This window comes from Heterodontus francisci, chromosome 1 (genome assembly GCF_036365525.1).
Source record: "Heterodontus francisci isolate sHetFra1 chromosome 1, sHetFra1.hap1, whole genome shotgun sequence".
Classification (NCBI taxonomy): Eukaryota; Metazoa; Chordata; class Chondrichthyes; order Heterodontiformes; family Heterodontidae; genus Heterodontus; species Heterodontus francisci.
Window position 1 is genome coordinate 172,246,963 of NC_090371.1, and position 20,649 is coordinate 172,267,611.

Sequence of the window (20,649 nt, forward strand, 5' to 3'; positions counted from 1 at the left end):
GAGCAGATAGTTGCAACAACTAGGAACAGGATGGGGGTTATGCAATACTTTGGAATTCAGCAGTAACCCAAAGTCATATTCTATTGGACCAAGCATTCTTAAATTTACCTCTCATCAGGCCTACAAAACTTAAGTTTGACTGTATAATTCACACCAAGTGTTTGAAGAAGTACTTCTCACAGGATTGATTTTGAAGTATTAGAAATATATGGCTACAAAACAGATACAGTTCACAAAATCAAGTCAATGATAACAAAAAGTATGGCATTCCTTTATCAAAATAAAATGTCTTGAAAGAGATGCCCAATAAACACCCAATTTCTTAGGTCAGGAAATACACAAATAGAAAAAATAACAGAAGTGGCGCTCATCTTTGGAAATATGAAGTACAAGCCTAATTTAACAAACTAAATCAGAGATTCCAATATTAAAATACATTCACAAACGATAAAGCTGATGTTACTATGACTTAACGTGTCAACATAGTTTTAAAATCCAAAAGTAACTCATCAAAATACCGTGTGATTGAAAACTAAACCCAGTCATGTTCACTCTGGTAGATTCTTCCTCTGCCAAATCAGATTAACACACGTCTATGGAATTTCTTTTTACTGGGGGCCACTCGAGGTTTCCAGTCCAAGTGACAGTTTCAGTACTTTTAACAGATTTGGCTGTGGTGAATGAATGTGCCAGCCAAACATTTTCCTTTCAGACCTTGGGAGGTGCTTCAAACACTCAACTTTAAAACGCATAAATCTAAGCCCTAAAACTTCTCCACGTCACTGACTTCAACATGTCCAGGAGCGGCGAGTCTAAATTCACCACACAAACAGCTCATTGCCACTTACCTGGAGTGAGTGGCCATGGTGCCGTTTGGAAAAGCAGCTGCCAGCGGCTTGCCATCAGCATTAAAGCAAGTTCGCCCCTAACTCTTCACACATCCCTCCCGCTCTGTCGCTGAGAGTGAGGGGAGGAAGTTACTGTGTCTCTGGCTCTGCTGCCAGCCGGCCTGGGACATTCTCCCACTAGAGGCTAGCTGCACTTTGCAGGGCTCAGTCCCCAGCTCAGCCTTGGCTCAGTTTGCAGCTGATAACCATCCGGGCACTCGGCAGCAGAGAGGGAGCTGCAACCATTCACTCCGAGATCAGAGGGAAACAGTAGCCCTGCTTCTAAAATATACCAAGCACCATCCAGATTGCAGCTACTACAACTGATGCAAATAAAATAATCCACTTTTCAAACTAAGCCCCATCCCCACTGTGAATTCTGCTTCGCGCAGGGAAACCAGGCTGACAGCGGAATGGTGCAGTCCGCTCGGTTCCTTATTTGGACATGTTATTTGTGGCCAGACAAGCATTGAACAGTGGCTCTTAGGGACCTATCACAATGCAAGGAGAGGGATGCCGGTGAACTGGCTGCCCTGTTTCTGGGGGCTGCGTAAGGTCCAATACACGGAAGCTGTTCACACGCTCCGGGCCAGCCCGGTAGCGCAAGGGATAAACCCCGGCCTGGAACCCAGAAGCGTTCGGATTGGAACCGGAGGGAGGGGGCCCGGGCAGCGTTCGGAGTGGAACGCGGAGACCCGGCAGCGTTCGGAGTGGGGGCCGGGCAGCGTTCGGACTGGAACGCGGAGGCCCGGCAGCGTTCGGAGTGGGGGCTCGGCAGCGTTCGGACTGGAACGCGGAGGCCCAGCAGCGTTCGGACTGGAACGCGGAGGCCCGGCAGCGTTCGGAGTGGGGGCCGGGCAGCGTTCGGACTGGAACGCGGAGGCCCGGCAGCGTTCGGAGTGGGGGCCGGGCAGCGTTCGGACTGGAACGCAGGGGCCCAACAGCGTTCGAATGCTGTGCGCGGGACAGGGAATTTGTGAAGGGAAGGGTTCACTAATATTTTTCCCTTCTTGTTGTGTTATATTTGATTTACTGCTTTATCGTGTTGAGGCATGTTAGTGGTGTTTTAGGGTTCAATGGATGTTTTCTGTTTCAGATATCCGGGAGGAGCATTAGGCTGACTCAAATCAGGTATAAAGTAGCTAAATGTTAACGTTAGACTCTAGCTCTGCCATTGTTAGATTGATGTTTGGATTTTGGAAAAGTGGTACCCAAACAAACTCTTGAGAGCCACTTTCCAGCCCCCTTTATAACTGGTGGACCAGTAGAAAGAGCCTCTTGTTTTCGACCAAGCTTTTGAGCACTTCACCTAATCTCCCATTTACTGGCTCAGTGCCCATTTTCCAAATGTCTAACGACAATGAAACACCTTTTAAATGTTGTTTATGTTCAAAGTGCTACATAAGTACATGTTATTTTCCATACCTCCAGCCTGCACTCAAAGCACACTAAAAGTTTAGTCAAGGACACTGTTGGAGCTGCAGGACTGCCCAAACTCATTTCAAGTGGGATCCTTACTCAGAGTACATGTTGACTGGATTTGAACTCTACACTGCTTGCACTAGAATCATAGAATGGTTACAGCATGGAGGGAGGCCATTTGGTCCATCGTGTCCGTACCAGCTCTTTGAAAGAACAACTCAGCTATCCAGCCTTACTTTAACCATTACTGAAAGTCAGTGTTTTAATTACATGAAATGTTAATTATATTTCTCCTCATCTACTTGTATGTGAAAACAGTGGAGTGAAAGCATGCTAGATATCATGCAAGTAATTTACTCACACACAGATCCAGCTTTGCTCATTAGGACAGTATGCCCAAAAATTGAATACTTTGCAAGCAAAATAGAGTAACATAAGTGAAGATTGCTGCCACTTTGTCAATAGAGGAGGAAGGGTTCTGCCTTGCAATAGCAAAATGTCACTGTGGCAACATGCATGTGATGATAACCTCTGGGGATTGTGGCAGGAGGGCAGGGAATCACTGACATCAAAATTGCAGCAACTGATACTTTGCATTGCTGTAAAGAAATCAATTTTTTTTGGAGTGTGTGTTGTGCTACTGACTACAGCCGAATCGACACGTAAATAAGTGAAAGACTTGTATTTATATTGCACCTATCACAACCTCAGGACATGCCAAAGTGCTTTACAACTAATAAAGTCACTGTAGTAATGTAGGAAATGCAGCAGTCAATTTGCACAAAGCGAGATACCACAAACAGCAATGTGCTAATGACCAGATAATCTGTTTTGGTGATGTTGGTTGAGGAATGAATATTGATCAGGAAAGCTGGTGAGAACTCTCCTGCTATTCATTGAATAGAGCCATGGGATCTTTTCCATCCACCAGAGACGGCAGATGGGGCCTCGGTTGAACATCTCCTTCGTACTGCACTGGAATGTCAGCTTGTATTATGTCCTTAAGCCCATGGATAGAACCTTGAACCCACAACTTTCTGACTCAGAGCCACAGCTAGTAGGTTTGTTTAAATCATCATTTGCATGATACCTAGGATACTTTCACCCCACTGTTTTAATACAGAAACATGTGAGAAGATATAGTCATACAAGTTATTCACAGATAAAGTTGGTGTTCCAGCTCATTCAGAACTCTTGAGAGTGAAATTTGACCTCGGGGGGGGTAATGCCAGTAAGCCATTTAAATTCTTGCCTTTGGAAACAAGGAACTATACCGTAACAACAGGAGGGTATAGGGAAAGAATTGCTGTGTTTGCTCTATTATGGTAGCATCAAAAATGTGCTCAAAAAGAATGTATTTATAATGATGCCCCCAACATTGAGCTTTCCCCAAGAGACCATTCATACGAAAAATCAATTTGGATCCTCATGCTCTTTCTGTAGACCTTGTACATCGTTAGCACTATCCAATCAATTTCAGCTCCTAAGAGAACTCTTTTCAAAAGTTTATCATTGACTCCTCCCAAGGGTAAATTTGCCAAATTTCAAGATACCTATTAACATGCCATTCCTAAGACTAGGATATCCAAACAGGGTATCTCTGACTATTTTCTGACATTTCAGTCTTTGTTTTTTAATCTTTTGTTTCCCTGCTGATGTGCTGTTATTTCATGGACTAATTTCCTCTACTCTACTGGCTCCTTGGCTTTCCTTTTGTTGCTGTGTTGGATCCTGGGCTGAATTCCATTTTTCCGCCGGCTTCTGAACTCTATTATAATTTCCAAATTGCTGACGAGCACTGAGAATGTTCTCTGCTAGACTGCTTCTGCTGTGTTACCTGGCTTGCTTCTACTGGTTTCTACTCCTCTACTGGGAATCACCACTGATTTTTGGGCTGGCTCTAATCTGCTCCAACTGGTTTCAGTGCTGCTGAATCATCTGGAGTCACTCCCAATACAGAAGGAGGCCATTTGGCCAATCGCGTCCATGGCGGCTTTCTATAGAGCAGTACAATCAGCTCCATTCCCCTGCTCTATCCCCATAGTCCTGCAAGTGTATTTCTGTCAAATGCCCTGCCAGTTACCTTTTGAAATCATTCATCATCTCTGCTTCCACGCCCTCATAAGCAGAGAGTTCCAGGTCATTACCACTCACTTCCTCACATCCCCCCTGCCTCTCTTGCCCAAAACCTTAAATCTGTGGCCCCTAGCTAGTCCTTGTACCATCAGCTAATGGGAACAGCTTTTCTTTGTCTACCCTATCCAAACTGTCATAATCTTGTACACCTCTATCAAATCTCCCTCAATCTCCTTTGTTCCAAGGAGAACAAACCCAGCTTCTCCAACCTAACCTTGTAATTAAATTCCCTCATCCCTGGAACCATACTGATAAATCTCTGCACCCTTTCAAGGATCCTCACATCCTTTCTAAAGTGTGGTGACCAGAACTGGACGTAGTCCAGTCCTCCACCCTGTCATTATCTGCTAGCTTCCCATAGCCGTTGACTGGCTCCAATGTACCATCAGAACCTCTCCATCACACTTCACTGGGTTGGGCCAGTCATGCTTGTGTTTCTTGCTGCCTCAAAGCTGTTCCTCAGAAAATGTTCCTGACTTGATTTATCCTTCACTCTCTGGTAGCTTTCTAGTCTTCACTACTCTTGCTCCCTTAGGTTTCACTCTCTGCTCCATGTTCCTCTGTTGGTGCACTCAAACGGCTAGTATGCACTGTTAGCACCTGAAGCCCTCAGCTGGACCCAAGGATCAATCTCTGCTGGCTCTTGGTCAACCAGCTGCTCCACTACATCTCTAAGTTCACTGGATAACTTCCATCAGCATTTCAGATGATGCTGTGCTTCTGGAAAGGCTGCTGGATCCATGTCTTCCCCACTACTGACTACAAACCTGGACACCTCTCTTTCATTGCTTGGTAACAGCTTCAAGCTCTCTCCCACCATGTCTACATGGACTTCACTCCACCACAGTCTCCTGACTGTGAAGACTTTAACTCTGGATTGTTTCATATTGTCTCCTCCCTATCCTCAGTTTGCAACCACTACATGCCTTATCTAATCTTTGCATGTCTGTATAAAACAGAACTTCTTTTGAGCCCTTAAATGTGCTTATTTTGTCTACCATTTCACCCCATTCTATCTATTGTCTTTGATCCTTCTCCGCTATCATTCTCCTCTCTCCACCCATATACCCTCACCAGCCATGTGACCTTTCCTCTCTACCTGTCAAGTATTTTGTCCCCTCCAGAGCCGTACCCCAACATATTACTATTCTTCAGTCTTCCTTCTCTTCCATTGACATCTCAGAATTGAATCCCTAGAATAAGCCCATGGCGGCCTTCTTTGCCTGAATTGGAATTTCCCAACAGGCTGATTGTGGTATCCATCACTGCACCCTCCTTTTATTCTGCTGAACTTCTACTAGTGCACTCATTGGGGCTAACTTTACCAACCTCTTTCCCACTCCATTCTCTCCACCCACAACTATTCTCTGGGTTCTTTATCAACATTGCTGCATCTTTTTCCTCAGACTATCTACTCACTTGCGAATACTCTTGCCATCCAGCACCTCATTGTTGTTGATCATATTAATATTCTGGCTTTGAGTGAAAGCTGGCTTACTGGCAGTGATGCCTTGCCCCTCACTTGAATTACATAGCATCTACAGCATAGAAATTTGACTCAGCTGATCCTGTTTAAACTCCACATGAACATCCTTACATTCTAATTACCTTTTGTCACCCTGACTCCATATTCACTTCTCTTCATGCATGTATCAAGCCTCCCTTAAATGGGTCATGCTATCTGCTTCAATCACTCCATGTGACAACAAGTTCCACATTCTCACCACTGTGGAAAGAAACTGCTTCAAAGTTCTTTATTTGATCTATGATGGCTATGTTACCTTTACTCTTGTTCAGCAATCATCCATAGTTTCTCCACTTCCACCCAATTGAACCCCTTCATAATTTTGAACAACTTCTCCTTTTCCCCTCACCGCTCTATGAAGCGCCTTGGTATGTTTTCCAATGTTATCGATGTTATTATAAGTGCAGGTTGTTGTAGACTGTCAGTAGATATCCTTCCTATAAGGGGGGAGGGATGCTTGAAGATTGTCCCAATCCCAAAAACTTCACACCAACAAAAATAATAACCTAGTTACCTTCCTTGCCATACCTTTTCTAAGGTCCCAATTTAGGTTATAAAGGCATTTATTATATATCTATTTGTACTTATTCATCCAACCCTCAATTTTGTTCTTAACCGAGGCGGGAGGAGTACACTGTTAATTCAGTCCCACTTCCCCACAGGTCACAACATATTATTTTAAATTTTCCCACCTTTCGATACAGTCAATCATACTCTATTTTTTCCAGAATAGAACACACTGGCCAGGTTTCTTTAATGAACAACTAAATTAACAGTTTAGTATAGAAAACGTCTTAACTAGTAATGAAGTAAAACGTAAACACACAGATTAAAATTTTTAAGTCCCAACATTAAATTTTAAAGTCACCTTTTTTTTAACCTTAGCATCTCACACTCACACACGCACACATATGTAAACCAGTTAACTGAAAAAATAAAAAGGGATTTTTTGATCAGAGCTCTGTTACATACAAAAAGCACTTGAGTTGATTACTTGCTCGTTTTTGAAGAAAACAGCAGATGAAATATGTTGTTCCAAAAACTGGCATACGGACTAACATCTGAGTACACATAGACAAGTCACTAGGATCTTTAGAACTGTTCTTTTTAGGCAGCATTGAGAATTATTTTAGGAGGCTTTCTTCAGAGACAGGAGATGAGATGAATCGACACAGTCAACTTCACAGGAACTTTAGAGTTTTGCTGGAAAACAAAGATGGGTTGTGGTCTTCTCTCCTTTTACTCTTTAACAGACTTGACTTTATCTCTGTTTACTCCAGAAGGTAAAACCACACACACTGACTGACTGACAACCAAAAAGCTTGAGTATTCTGCTCATCCCAGCTGCGCTGTGCCACTACTGGACTTGTCCAGTCAAGGTAATGCTTGTCAATTCTCTGCCCCTGTAACCAGGGTTTCTGTTCTATCTTTAACTTGAGTCATATGACAACCAGTAACATTGTTGCCACCAGTTCCTTCAGTGCCCCCTTGATGGTTTTCTTTAAAAAAAAACCTGGTCCAACATTTATTCAGTTTAACTACAAATTACTTTTCTAAATATTTTTAATGGAAAACAGAATCAATTTCATAACACATAACATTCAGCTGTGTGCTGGAAATATGAATTAAACCAGAAAATGTGAGAAGTATACAGAAGGTCAGTCAGCATATGCATGAGAAGGGGGTGAGGTGGGGTAGAGGGTAACCTTTTTGTTGGGATCCTTCAGTATCTTCTGCACCTAGATTTGGTTACACAGAATTATTTGTGGAATGGATGCCCTAAAGAATGAAATCCTTTTAAAATTTAAAACCGTCGCGGAAGAGGCATGTAAGATAAAAAACAAGATTTGTTTAAATTTCACTAATTTATAATCAATATTGACAAATACAGTTGTTATTAAAACAAAGTTCTGGAAAAGGTGTGGTTTTGACTTGCCTTGTTTTGGGTGGAGAGAGAACGAAAAAGCTCTTGCAGCTTCAAAACAGAGCTAGTCCTGACTGGCTTGTAAGGAAAACTAGGTCAGATTTCCTGTAGTTTTAATTTGCCTGCCAGTATTTTTTTTGTTAGCGATCTTGAGTTACAATGTGAGGACATTTTTTGTGAAGAAGGATAATCTTTCCATCTACAACCCATTAATACCGTTTTATATTACTGTAACAGTGCTCTCTTGATGGCTCAGTTAATGCATGTACATTGTGTGATACATAGGGCTGGATTTTATTCCGGCGACGAGATTCTGGCAATGGGCCAGAAGGTTGGGGGGGAGGGTTTGGTAGAGGAGAACCCACCACAGTCCTCTGTCGAACCCCCATTGCTATTTAACGGCAGGCAGCCAATTAACTGTCCGCCATCAATGACGCCGTCCCTTTAAGGGATGAGCGCCTGCCTCCAGAACTACTGGCCAATTGAAAGGCTGGCACTTCTACAGTGCTGGCAGTGCCACCAGGAGCAGTGACCATGCTGGTACTGTAGGAGGCCATGCAGTACTGGAGAAGGAGGAGTCCCTGGGACAGGTAGGTAAGATTGGGGTTGTTGGGGCCATTCAGGCAGGCCCTGGTGACGGGGTGGGGGGGTTGGGGGCGGCGGATGCTGTTAATGAGGGTGGGGTTTTTCCGGGAGGGGGCATCGCTGCTGGGGATGTCCTCCAGGGGTCTGGATTGCCCATAAAGGAGGGAACATCCCCTGACCATGCTGGGTCTCCATGTGGTAGCTGGCCCCTCTGCCTTCAGTAAAATCAGAGTGGAGGCAGGTTTACCAACCTTGGCCTTCCCCGCCACAGACAAAATGGTAGGGGGGTGGGGGGGCCGGGCAACATCGGGAACAGCACCCTTTGCTATTTTGTTTGACTTCCAATCTGCCTCCATGCCCATCTCCAAGGGCAGAATAAAATCCTGCCCATACTATCACAAAAATTTACAGTATGGAAGGAGGACATTCTGCCATCATATCTGTGCTGGCTGACAAGTAGCCATCCAGCCAAATGCCACTTTCCAGTTCTTGGTCTGTAGCCTTGTAGGTTACAGCACATCAAGTGCATAGCCAAGTACTTTTTAAATGTGATGAGGGTTGTTGCCTCTACCACCCTGGCAGGCAGTGAGTTCCAGATCCTCACCAGCTTCTGACTGAAAAAAAAATTCCCCTCTAACCCTCCTACCTCTTACCTTAAATCTATGCCCTCTGGTTATGGACCTCTCAACCAAGGGGAATAGGGTCTTCCCATCCACTCTATCTAGACCGCTCATAATTTTATACACTTCAATTAGGTCTCCCCTCAGCCTCCTCTGTTCCAAAGAATGCAACCCTAGTCTATCCAATATTCGTCATAACTAAAATTCTCCAGTCCAGGCATTATCCTTGTAAATCTCCTCTGTACTCTCTCCAGTGCAATCACATCTTTTCTGTAGTGTGGTGACCGGAACTGAATGCAGTCCTCCAGCTATGGCCTAACTAGAGTTTTATATGGGCCTGGATTTTATCCAGGCAATGGAGTCCTCAACCCCCGGCAAGAGCCCTGTGTCGCCTACTCTGGAGAAGGCCCACTGGATCAAGGGTCAATTAGGCACTTAGGTGGACAGTGGCAGGCCTTCCCCAGGATCAAGGACCCCAGTGGTGGAAGTCTCGCCTGCTGAGAGCTGCTGGCCAATCAGAGGCCAGCAGCTCTTTAACTGAGCAGCGCCACCACGGAGGCGGTGACTACTGCTGATACTGGACTCATCGGTAGCCATGGATTGTTGAGGGATCCAGCCACAGGTAAGTCAGGGGGAGGGGTTTCTTGGGGGGGGTCACAGCAAGGGCGAGGGGGTGGCTCTCAGTAGGTCCACCTCCTTCCCAATGCTGGGTCCCTCGTTCAGGCACTACATGCTTTTTAATGAAAGACTCCCCAACCCAGAGCCGGTAAGCAACCTGCATGGTTTTTCTTGCTGTGCTTCCTGTGCGGTGACAGACCTGCCCGCCACTGGGCTAATTCTGGTGGTGGCAGGATAAGACCCTTAATTGGGCATTAGTTGCCTATTTAAGGGCCTCAATTGGCGGGAAGGCCATTCACAGGCATTCCCGCCCCGGACTTAATTTAGGTGGAGGCAAGAAGGTGGTGGGGACCAGCCTCGCCATGTTCTTCCCATCTCCACACCTGATGCGGGGGAGAGCATAAAGTTCCCCCCTGTAGTTTCAGCATAACTTCCCAGCTCTTATATTCTATGCTTCAGCTAATAAAGGCAAGTATCCCATATGCCTTTTTGACCACCTTATCTACTTGCCCAGCCATCTTCAGGGATTTGTGGGCATGCACTCTAAGGTCCCTCTGTTCCTCTACACTTATCAGTATCCTACTATTTATTGTGCATTCCCGTCCCTTGTTAGCTTTCTAAAAATGCATTATCTCACATTTCTCCAGATTGAACTCCATTTGCCACTGTTCTGCCCATCTGACTAGTCCAATGATATCTTCCTGCTGTCTGCAGCTTTCTTCTTCATTATTAACCACTTGGCCAATTTTTGTATTTTCTGTAAACTTCTTAATCATATCTCCTACATTCAAGGCCAAATCATTGATGTATACCACAACCAACTACTGAGGTGGAACCCCACTGGAAACAGTCTGCTAGTCACATTGACCATTACCCTTTGCTTTTTGCCTCTGAGATAATTTTGGATCCAACTTGCCACTTTGCTTTGGATCCCATAGGCTTTAACTTTAGTGACCAGTCTGCCATTTGGGACCTTATCAAAAACCTTGCTCAATCCATACAGACTACAACAAATGCACAACCTTCATCAACCGTTCTCGTTACCTCCTCAAAAAGTTCAAACATGTTAGTCAGACACAACCTTCCCTTAACAAATCTCTGTTGACCAGCTTTGATTAATCTGTGTCTTTCTAAATGAAGATTTATTCTGTCCCTCAGAATTTTTTCCAATAATTTTCCCATCACCAAAGTTAGGCTGACTGCCCTGTAATTACTCAGTCTATCTCTTTCTCCCGTTTTAAACAATGGTAGAACATTCGCAGTCCTCCTGTCCTCTGGGACCACACCTGTAGCCAGACAGGATCAGAAGATGATGGTCAGAGCCTCCACTATTTCTTCCCTTGCTTCCCATAACAGCCCAGCATACATTTCGTCCAAGTTTTCAAACCCCTTAATTCTTCTTCTCTCACTATGTTAGTTTAATCTAATATTTCACACACCTCGTCCCTAATTGCAATGTCTGTACAATCCTTCCTTTTATGAAAAAGGTGCAAAATACTCATTAAGAACCATACCAATGTCTTCCACTTCCACACACACATACCGAGAAATACAGACCAGATTCAATTTCTAAAGCATGCTGTAGTATTCCTGAATTATTATAATTATTAAATATCCTGAATTAGCTGATCTCTGCTAGGGCAGATAGAAAGCTGAGGAGAAGTTAGTTGGCCTCAGTGTCTTTAACCAGACGGGAAATGTTTGCCAGGGAGCCACTCCTGATCATTATCCACTGGCTACTGCTGGGAAGTGCGTGTGTGGCAATGCTGGGTGATATGATATGATCAAACTTAGCTGTGATGGCTACATATTTAAATTGCCTGCAAATATTCATTTGCATGCAAAAATTGAAGTGGTGTTGGAACTATGCTGAAGAAGAGGTTTTGACTGGAGAAAAATTATTTCCAGTAGTTGGTGAGTCAGCAGCTAGAAAGCATAAGTTTAAGATCAACAGCTAACAGTAAGGTTTAGAGAAAGCTCTTATGCAAAGTGGTTGTTAGAATATGGAATTCCCTACTAGCAACAGGGGAAATGTATAAATATTTGAAAAACAACATTTTCGTGCATGAATTGCAGAAAACTAGTATGCCGGTACAGCAGGTAATAAGGAAGGCAAATGGAACTTTGGCATTTATTGCGAAAGGAATAGAGTATAAATGTAGGGAACTGTTGCTGCAACTGTACAAGGCATTAGTGAGACCGCACCTGGAGTATTGCGGACAGTTTTGGTCCCCTTACTTGAAGAAGGATGTAGTTGCATTGGAGGCAGTTCAGAGGGGGTTCACTAGATTGATTCCAGAGATGAGGGGTTTATCTTATGGAGAGAGATTAAGCAGTTTAGGCCTTTACTCTCTAGAGTTTAGAAGAATGAGTGGAGATCTAATTGAGGTGTATAAGATGATTAAGGGGATTGACAAAGTAGACATAGGATGTTTCCTCTTGTGGGGCAATCTAGAGCAAGAGTTCTTAGTTTAAGGATAAGGGGTAGCAGATTTAAAACAGAGATGAGGAGAAATTACTTCTCTCAAAGGGTCATGAGTCTGTGGAATTCACTATCCCAGAGTGCGGTGGATGCGGGATATTGAGTAAATTTAAGGAGGAGATAGACAGATTTTTAATTAGTAATGGGTTGAAGGGTTATAGCGAACAAGCAGGAAAGTGGAGTTGAGGCTGAGATGAGATCAGCCATGATCGTATTGAATAGCGGAGCAGGCTCGAGGGGCTGAATTGCCTACTCCTGCTCCTAGTTCTTATATTCTTAAAAGGGTATGGGGAAAGGACAGAGTAATTGGATTAATTATATTGCTCCTTCTGAGGGCCAGCACAGGCATGGTGGGCTGAATGTTTCCTTTTATATTGTAAAATGCAGACTATTTGTTGCCTTCAGAACAGGAAAGAAGGGGAGGTTGATTTCATACAAAGGCATGTTCATTTTTTTTCAGGATTTACTCATATTAAGATACAAAAGTTTAAAGTTGCATCCTTTCCTCCATTTCCTTTTAAAGGTACAAACTAAAAGGTTAAATATCTCTGTAAACTGAACGACTGTGGATTGAATCATGTAATACTTGCAGCATGGTTTTAAAAAATGCAAAATTCATTTTGCAGTACACGTTAATTTTGGCATGATACAAATCCTGAACTGTAATAAAAACAGAAAATGCTGGAATTACTCAGCAAGTCTGGTACCATCTGTGGAGAGAGAAACAGTTAATATTTCATGTCGGTAAAGCTTTGTCAAAATGTCAAAAGTTCTGATGAAGGGTCACCCGACCTGGAGCGTTAACGCTGTTCTCCCTCCACAGATGCTGCCAGACTTGCTGAGTGTTTCCAGTATTTTCTGTTCCGATTTCAGATTTCCAGCATCTGCAGAACTTTGCTCCTGGCTTGATCCTTACATTGCCCTTCCTCCTTTATGGAAAATTTCTTTTGTAGTGAGCTGTGAAGTTATGGTGTTTTAAAAAAAAAAAAAATGTTCTTGAGTTGTGGACAATGCTGGCAAAGCCCATCCCTAGCTGCTCCAGTTGGGTGATGGGCCTTCTCGAGCTGCTGGAGTCCTTGTTAAAACCCTCCTCTTTGACCAAACTCTTGTCATTCTTCGTAATATCTCTTTCCTTGATTCCTCGTCCATTTTTGTCTGAATATGCCTCTGTGAAACCTTGGGATGTTTTGCTACGTTAAAAGTGCGATATAAATGTGAGTTGTGGGCTGTGAGTGACACGAACAAGGCAGTATCCTGGTTGCCCTCAGTGCATTGAGTCAATAATGTAGTATGAGACTGGTGCCATGTGTAGACGAGACTAGGTAGGGAAGGCAGATCCCTTCACTGAAAGACATTAGTGAACAAGTTGGTTTTCTCATGTTAAGTATTGTGCTTTTTAGTATTGTGCCTTTTTTGATTCTGTGAATAATCAGTTTATTTTAAATAAAGTTGTTCTGAAATTCTGCCAACAAAAAGGAATCTAACAGTGTAGTGCTTTGTGGTGTTGTCTGAATAAACAGGGGATGTAGTGGACATCTTGCATATTCTTCACTTTACCATGACCAGGGTGAATTGTGAAATTTGGCCTCTACTTTTTTTTTCCAAAATATACTTTATTCATAAAAATCTGTCAAAAAATACATTACCAAACAGTTTCAAACAGCACCAAGTCAAAAAATACAAACCGTGCAAGGGAGATCAGTTTCCTTCAATACAATCATGAGTTGCCTCACCACCCTTCCATTTCATTTGTCGTGCCAGATACATTTTTACATTTTACAGCAAATGAATATTTTCCCGATACAGTTCGAGGGGTTTCCCTTGGATCCAGCCCCTCAGTTCAGCTTGGTGGGGGGACCTTACACAGTGGTCTTTCCCCATTGAGCCTTTGCAGCGGCTGCCCCAAGCTTTAGTGCGTCCCTACTAACTTAATACAGCAGAGAATAAAGCTGTGACTCCTGTTCGCAGGTGATGCTGTCTGCTGACAGAAATTGTTATCAAGTTGTTTGCACAAGGAAAGGTGTTGGGGATTGGGAAAGACTCTGAATTATAGCTGTCACTGGTATTCGGGAACAGAAATCCTGGCTGATGATTTACTTTCTCAGTAGCCTGGAGTCATTGACTCCAATTGTCATACCCTTGTAACATCTCAATTGAAATCAGTAAACTCAACACAGACCAGGGGTGAACTGGGATTCATGAACTCACTGGTATATTTACTGACAGTCACAAGGGTTCATGCAACTAATTCGAAAGCTCACAAAGAGTAGATTTCCATAAATCCTTAAAGCAGTGTTAGTGGAGTGAGTTTGAACACATGCTAACAAAAAATAAGAAAGGGGCGGGACAGTGGCACAGTGGTTAGCACCGCAGCCTCACAGCTCCAGTGACCTGGGTTTGGTTCTGGGTACTGCCTGTGCGGAGTTTGCAAGTTCTCCCGGTGACCATGTGGGTTTCCGCTGGGTGCTCCGGTTTCTTCCCGCAGCCAAAGACTTGCAGGTTGACAGGTAAATTGGCCATTGTAAATTGCCCCTAGTGTAGGTACGTGGTAGGGGAATTGAGGGAAGGTGGAGGTGTGACAGGGTAATGGGATTAATGTAGGATTAGTATAAATGGGTGGTTGATGGTCAGCACAGACTGGGTGGGCCGAAGGGCCTGTTTCAGTGCTGTATCTGTAAATAAATAAATAAACAGAGCTGCAGTAGTAACAGAGCCGCAATGATAGTTCTGTCTGATAGCAGCACAGCTAGGCAGTTGGTGTTTGTGATATGGAAGGATCACATATGGTAGACAGTCCTCTTGACTTCGTGCTAGGCTGGAAAATAATTGCAAGAACTGAGCAGTTAATCTAAAAGTTCTTATGGAATCCTTAAGCACAAGTTACTGAAATTCTGATTTAAACTTGGATCTGATGGTAAAAACATTTCAATGGGGCAGAAAAATAGTTAACCAAAAAAAACTCTTTTCCTCAGCAATGACAGGAATCTAAAGTCTACATTTCCTCTGGCCTATTAATTAACTTACTGAAAGAAAATGTAGGTCATTGTTTTTAGTAAGTCTGTTAAAATCCAACTCAAAGTTATTTTTCAGTAATCTGCGAGATTGATCACTTTAAATTAGTGTTACTGTGGGCTTCATGTCTCTGGGTGAGAACACAATCACATTCTGTAGGTGAGAATGAAAGTTGTGAAGCGGATGCAAAGAGGCCACAAGGGGATTGTTTTTATTCGAACATGGGATGTGGGCGTTGCTGGCTAGGCCAGCATTTATTGCCCAACCCTAATTGCCCTTGAGAAGGTGATGGTGAGCAGCCTTCTTGAACCGCTGCAGTCCATGTGGGGCAGGTGCACCTGGAGTGATATTAGGAAGGGAGTTCCAAGATTTTGACCAGCGACAGTGAAGGAACGGCGATATAGTTCCAAGTCAGGATGGTGTGTGGCTTGGAGGGGAACCTGCAGGTGGTAATGTTCCCATGAATCTGCTGCCCTTGTCCTTCTAGGTGGTAAAGGTCGCATGTTTGGAAGGTGCTGTCTCTGGAGCCTTGGTGCATTGCTGCAGTGCATCTTGTAGATAGTACACACTGCTACCACTGTGTGTCAGTGGTGGAGGGAGTGAATATTTGTAGATGGGGTGCCAATTAAGCGGGCTGCTTTGTCCTGAATGGTGTCGAGCTTTTTGAGTGTTGTTGGAGCTGTACGCATCCCGGCAAGTGGAGAGTATTCCATCACACTCCTGACTTGTGCCTTGTAGATGGTGGACAGGCTTTGGGGAGGTGAGTTACTCACTGCAGGATTCCTCGCCTCTGACCTGCTCTTGTATCCACTCTTTAGACAGGCTAAGTGAGTGGGAAAGAACATGGCAGATGGAATATAATGTGGAAAAATGTGAAGTTGTCCACTTTGATTGGAGAAACAGAAACGCAGAATATTTCTTAAATGGGGAGAGATTGGGAAGTATTGATGTCCAAAGAGTCCTGGGTGTCCTTGTTCATGAGTCACTGAAACCTAACATGCAGGTGCAGCAAGCAATTGGGAAGGCAAATGGTATTTTGACCTTTATTGCAAGAGGATTTGGGTACAGGAGTAAAGAAGTCTTGCTGCAATTGTATGTTCTCTTGATGAACAGTTCAGCAACCAGAAGCTACTAATTCTGAAGCATAAACAGGATCTCCTTTCCCCATTTCATTAGTTATTTTGAATTCATCAGTTATGGATGAGTACCTTAAGACTCCATAGTAGTTAGGTAAAAACCTCATGCATAAGTTTTATGGTACAGAAGCTGTTTCAGGCTTAGCATTAAGAGAGTTAATAAATAAAGTGTTGTAGTAATAAAAGCGAAATATTGCAGATGCTGGAAATCTGAAATAAAAACAAAGTGCTGGAAATACTCAGCAGGTCTGGCAGCATCTGTGGAAAGAGAAGCAGAGTTAATGTTTCAGGTCAGTGACCTTTCATCAGTAATGAAGTGTTGCATTGTTTGTTGCTTTTGTATTCGAGAAGGTGTTAGAAATTTTGTAACCAAATGAAATTAATTTTATTGATTTTATGCTTCTGTTTACTTTTTAATAAATCTGATACATATAGTCCATTTCAAAGAGGTGCTATTTTTCTCTTGGCAACAGATTTGCGCAGTAACACAAACAGCTGTCATTTACTGCAGCCATATTTTTGGGCCACGGGTGGCTGAGTATTAAGCCAGCCCATTAAAAATTATTTACTTTTATAAAGTGCTTTATCAGGTCGTGGAGAAGTCTCAAACAAAGGTCTGAATCATAGTTTTAATAAATGCCACATCCACAGCATTACAGATGCACAATTGTTTTTCTATTGCTGCTGTTTATTTCAAATCTGCCCTGAAATGTAATTGGGACAAATTCCGCAGCATCTGCAACCAAGAAAAACAGAACTACTTCCGTTTGAAGCAGTTCTGTGTAATATAAATGCACATAAAGACAGCCTGATTTTGTGAAAAAGTGACAACCTTGAGCCTGTCACTGTAAAATAAATAAAGCTATGTTCAGCTCATTGGCTGTACAATCCTTCTCACTGTTTTCTGCTGGTAAATATGTACATGTACAACACCCATGGTGGTAACAAGTCTTTACCTGTAGAGTGCACACAATTTGGGTATTATAGTATGTAAATAACATGTCCATTCCCTATTGTATCAATATCTAAATATGTCCTATTATCAGTAAGTTGGTAGAAGAAAGTAAACAGCAGCAGAATGATAGCAACATTTATCTATGGTCTATATCTAAACTATATCATTGGGGCAATCAGCCATTTTGTAGAATGGAATGAAATCAATACAGCCTTTGTAGAGCTGGTGCTTTTTAAAGATCTCTTGTAGGTCCACGACTCACTTTGACTAAATGTCTCAAGTACTTGCCTGAACAAATCTAAATGTAGATAGGATCATGTATCAACTATGTTTAATACAAATTGGATTAGTCCCAGAAAATTATAAATGCAGTCTCTTCCATTTTTTTCTCTGTACATCTATCATTTTCTTTCTATATTTTCTCTAATAGAAAGGTAACAAATATTTTCATTTTTAATATTGCTTTAGTTTATTCCTTGTCTTTGTTAATGATTTGTCTTTTATTTTCTAGTTCATTTTCAACTCTGATTTTCATTATCCCTCGTTATTCATCTTGCATGCATTTTGTTTTGCTGTTAATATATGCTTTAAGGTGTGCACTTTCCTGTGCACATAATGTCTGACCTTTACTGTCTCCAAACTGTTCAGCTTGGTAACATTGTGACAACGCAAGGCTTTTGCTATGCACACTGATGATTTGGTGTATTTTTCAAAGAGTTCATATTTTACTCCTAAATATTAAATTTATATTAAGACCATGACCAGCAATAATATCAGCATTTTGCTTTGCTTTACTATACCATTACTATAATGTGGAAATTTACCAGCTGTAGCAACTAAATAATGTCACTACTATGGGCCTTGGACTGTGAGGCTTCTCATTTTCTATTCTTTGTAAAACAAACTTCAATTGTCTTTTTTAAAGACAATAGCTGTTTCCCTTGAAAATTAACTAGTATGAAAGCTGACATCTCTCAATGGCAAATATAATTATATGGTATTGTTTAGTTGAGTTGATATTCAAGAGTTAGCATAGGTACAGGCACATAGGCTGAATGGCTTCTTTCTGTGCCTTAAATTCAATATTTTTCTGTTATCTTTGAATGAGTTCTGTATTAATCTCTCAGATTAGCCATCCAAACAGATAATAATTGACATGGGAAAAATGTTATATTATTTGTTTTATTACTGGACATACTTTTCTCAAGAAATTTTTTTTGTGAATTAGGTTACTCATGAATTACAATCAGAAGGAATATCTCATTGTAGGATGAAACAAAAAGCAAAATATTGTAAGTTCTGGAAATCTGAAATAAAAATCTAAATTGCTAGTGTTATGATCCTGTAGTTTATTTTCCTAGGAAGAATGTGGTGTGCCTTTAAGTTTGGAAAAGGAGCAGTTCTGCTTGAAGACAACAAGCTCCAGAGACTGAATCAAAGAATGCATTCTCGTTGCCCCGGGATACAGCCACTCAGCGACTGTGATTCAAAGAGTGCTTTCTGGTTGCCCCGGGATACGGCCATTCAGAGAACAAGGACAAAGATACAATGTTGCCGATTGCTTTTTGAAAAACTAGCTAAAAACTGTCTTTTGGACACAGACACAGACAGACAGCTGGACCAGCATATACTGAAGGAAGTGAGAGCTCTCTCTTGGTTTATTTAAACCTTATTTATTATACACTCAGAGTACTGATGTGAAGCCAGAATAATTTCTTAAAAGAAAATAACCAATTCCTTTAACTACTGAACTGTAATTGTTAAAATTCATCACTGGAAAACAAGAGCATCAATTTTTTTTTATTCATTCATGGGATGTGGGCGTCACTGGCCATGACTTTGCAGGGTCGACAGGGCTGGGTTTGCCGTTTCCGGTGCCTAGGTCGATGCCGGGTGGTCCGTCTGGTTTCATTCCTTTTTATAGACTTTGTAGCGGTTAGATACAACTGAGTGGCTTGCTAGACCATTTCAGAGGGCATGTAAGAATTAACCACATTGCTGTGGGTCTGGAGTCACATGTAGGCCAGACCAGATAAGGACAGCAGATTTCCTTCCCTAAAGGACATTAGTGAACCAGATGGGTTTTTACAACAATCAACAATGGTTTCATGGCGATCATTAGACTAGCTTTTTAATTCCAGATTTATTTTTTTATTAATTAAATTCAAATTCCACCTCTGTTGTGGGATTCAAACCCATGTCCCCAGAGAAATACCCTGGGTTTCTAGGTTACTAGTCGAGTGATAATACCACTATGCCACCGCCTACCCTGAATTCAACTGCTGAATTAGACAACGGACTGTTCTACTGTTGAAGAACCTTTTTTTCCCCCTATCGAACGGCTGTGAGGACTTCAAGCAAACTTGGACAATTCCACATTGGAAGATTTCACTTCGGCAGGAGTGTAAATATGCAAGGACACTAATTTTAGCTATTTTAAATGTTGTTTATATCTTCGTAGTGTTTAAGAATTTAGTTTTTCTCATTAAACCGTTTCAATTTGTTGATTTAAAGACACCTGGTTTGGTTAGCCTCATTCGGGGGTTAATAGATGGTACAATTTGACTGGGTCTTTCTTTAATTTGGAAAGTTTAAAATGATATGTTAGGCGATTTGTGGAGGGACAGGACTGAATCAACGGTGCGTTTCTCCCACCACAATCAGAATTGTATATAAACAAGGAGAATGAAAGAATAAGGCTTCAGGAAAGGAGATTATAGTGCCAAAGGAAGGAGAGGATGAGCAGAAAATGAATGAGTGGGATCGCATTATTGTGAAATTATTTGCAACCTACAGATCTCCAGATCCAAATGGTTGGACATCCTTCCTCAAGGCAATCAAGTGGCACTGTAGCTATATTGTCAAATCCTTAATAAACGTTACACAGTTCTCTTGCAAATCTGTAACCTGGAAGTTCTAGATGAGATTGTTCTTTTTATATTTTTGCAACTATCCTAAACCTTTTTCATGTATAAAATAGCTCAAATAGAATATGGTTGTTTACCCAACCCCATCTGTTCTTTAAATATCTGGGCTTATTAATGATTTCCTCCCAGTTATTGCCAACAGAAAAATACCACTCTCAATTTGGAACTGAACTATGAAATAAATTCTGATACTGGCTCAGTAGTTAAATGGTTTGTTTGTTACTGATGCATGCAGACCAAGTCCCAAATTTGATCTCTGACCTGTGCTCTGTTGACTGATCTTAGCCAGGATAGTGGCTGGGGTGTTTAGTTGTCTTCAGTGACCCTGGGCTGGGAACAAATAAGTTAGCTAGGGTTCCTCCTACTGGTGTCTGTTCAGTGATGGCCTGCTGGAAAATGTAAGCGATCAGCTGATTCAAG

General features: G+C 42.2%; 1 protein-coding gene and 1 long non-coding RNA gene across 5 annotated transcripts in view; one reads left to right on the forward strand and one right to left on the reverse strand.

Annotated features, from left to right (window-relative positions):
• LOC137373671 (AF4/FMR2 family member 1-like) overlaps positions 1–1,415 on the reverse strand; it is a 187,243-nt gene extending 185,828 nt beyond the window's left edge. For 2 of the 4 annotated variants that reach the window (XM_068038805.1, XM_068038796.1), the window contains exon 1: positions 849–1,414. In XM_068038805.1, the coding sequence (XP_067894906.1) occupies positions 849–865 (17 nt within the window). In that variant the 5' untranslated portion in view covers positions 866–1,414. Of the gene's footprint in view, positions 1–848 lie in introns of all 4 variants that reach the window. The other 2 variants (XM_068038816.1, XM_068038826.1) reach the window with 1 other exon arrangement.
• Positions 1,351–20,416, forward strand: LOC137373679 (uncharacterized). Its single transcript, XR_010975670.1, has 3 exons — positions 1,351–2,018; positions 7,251–7,349; positions 18,664–20,416. It is a non-coding gene; the product is annotated as an uncharacterized lncRNA (long non-coding RNA).
• The last annotated feature ends 233 nt before the right edge of the window (positions 20,417–20,649 follow it).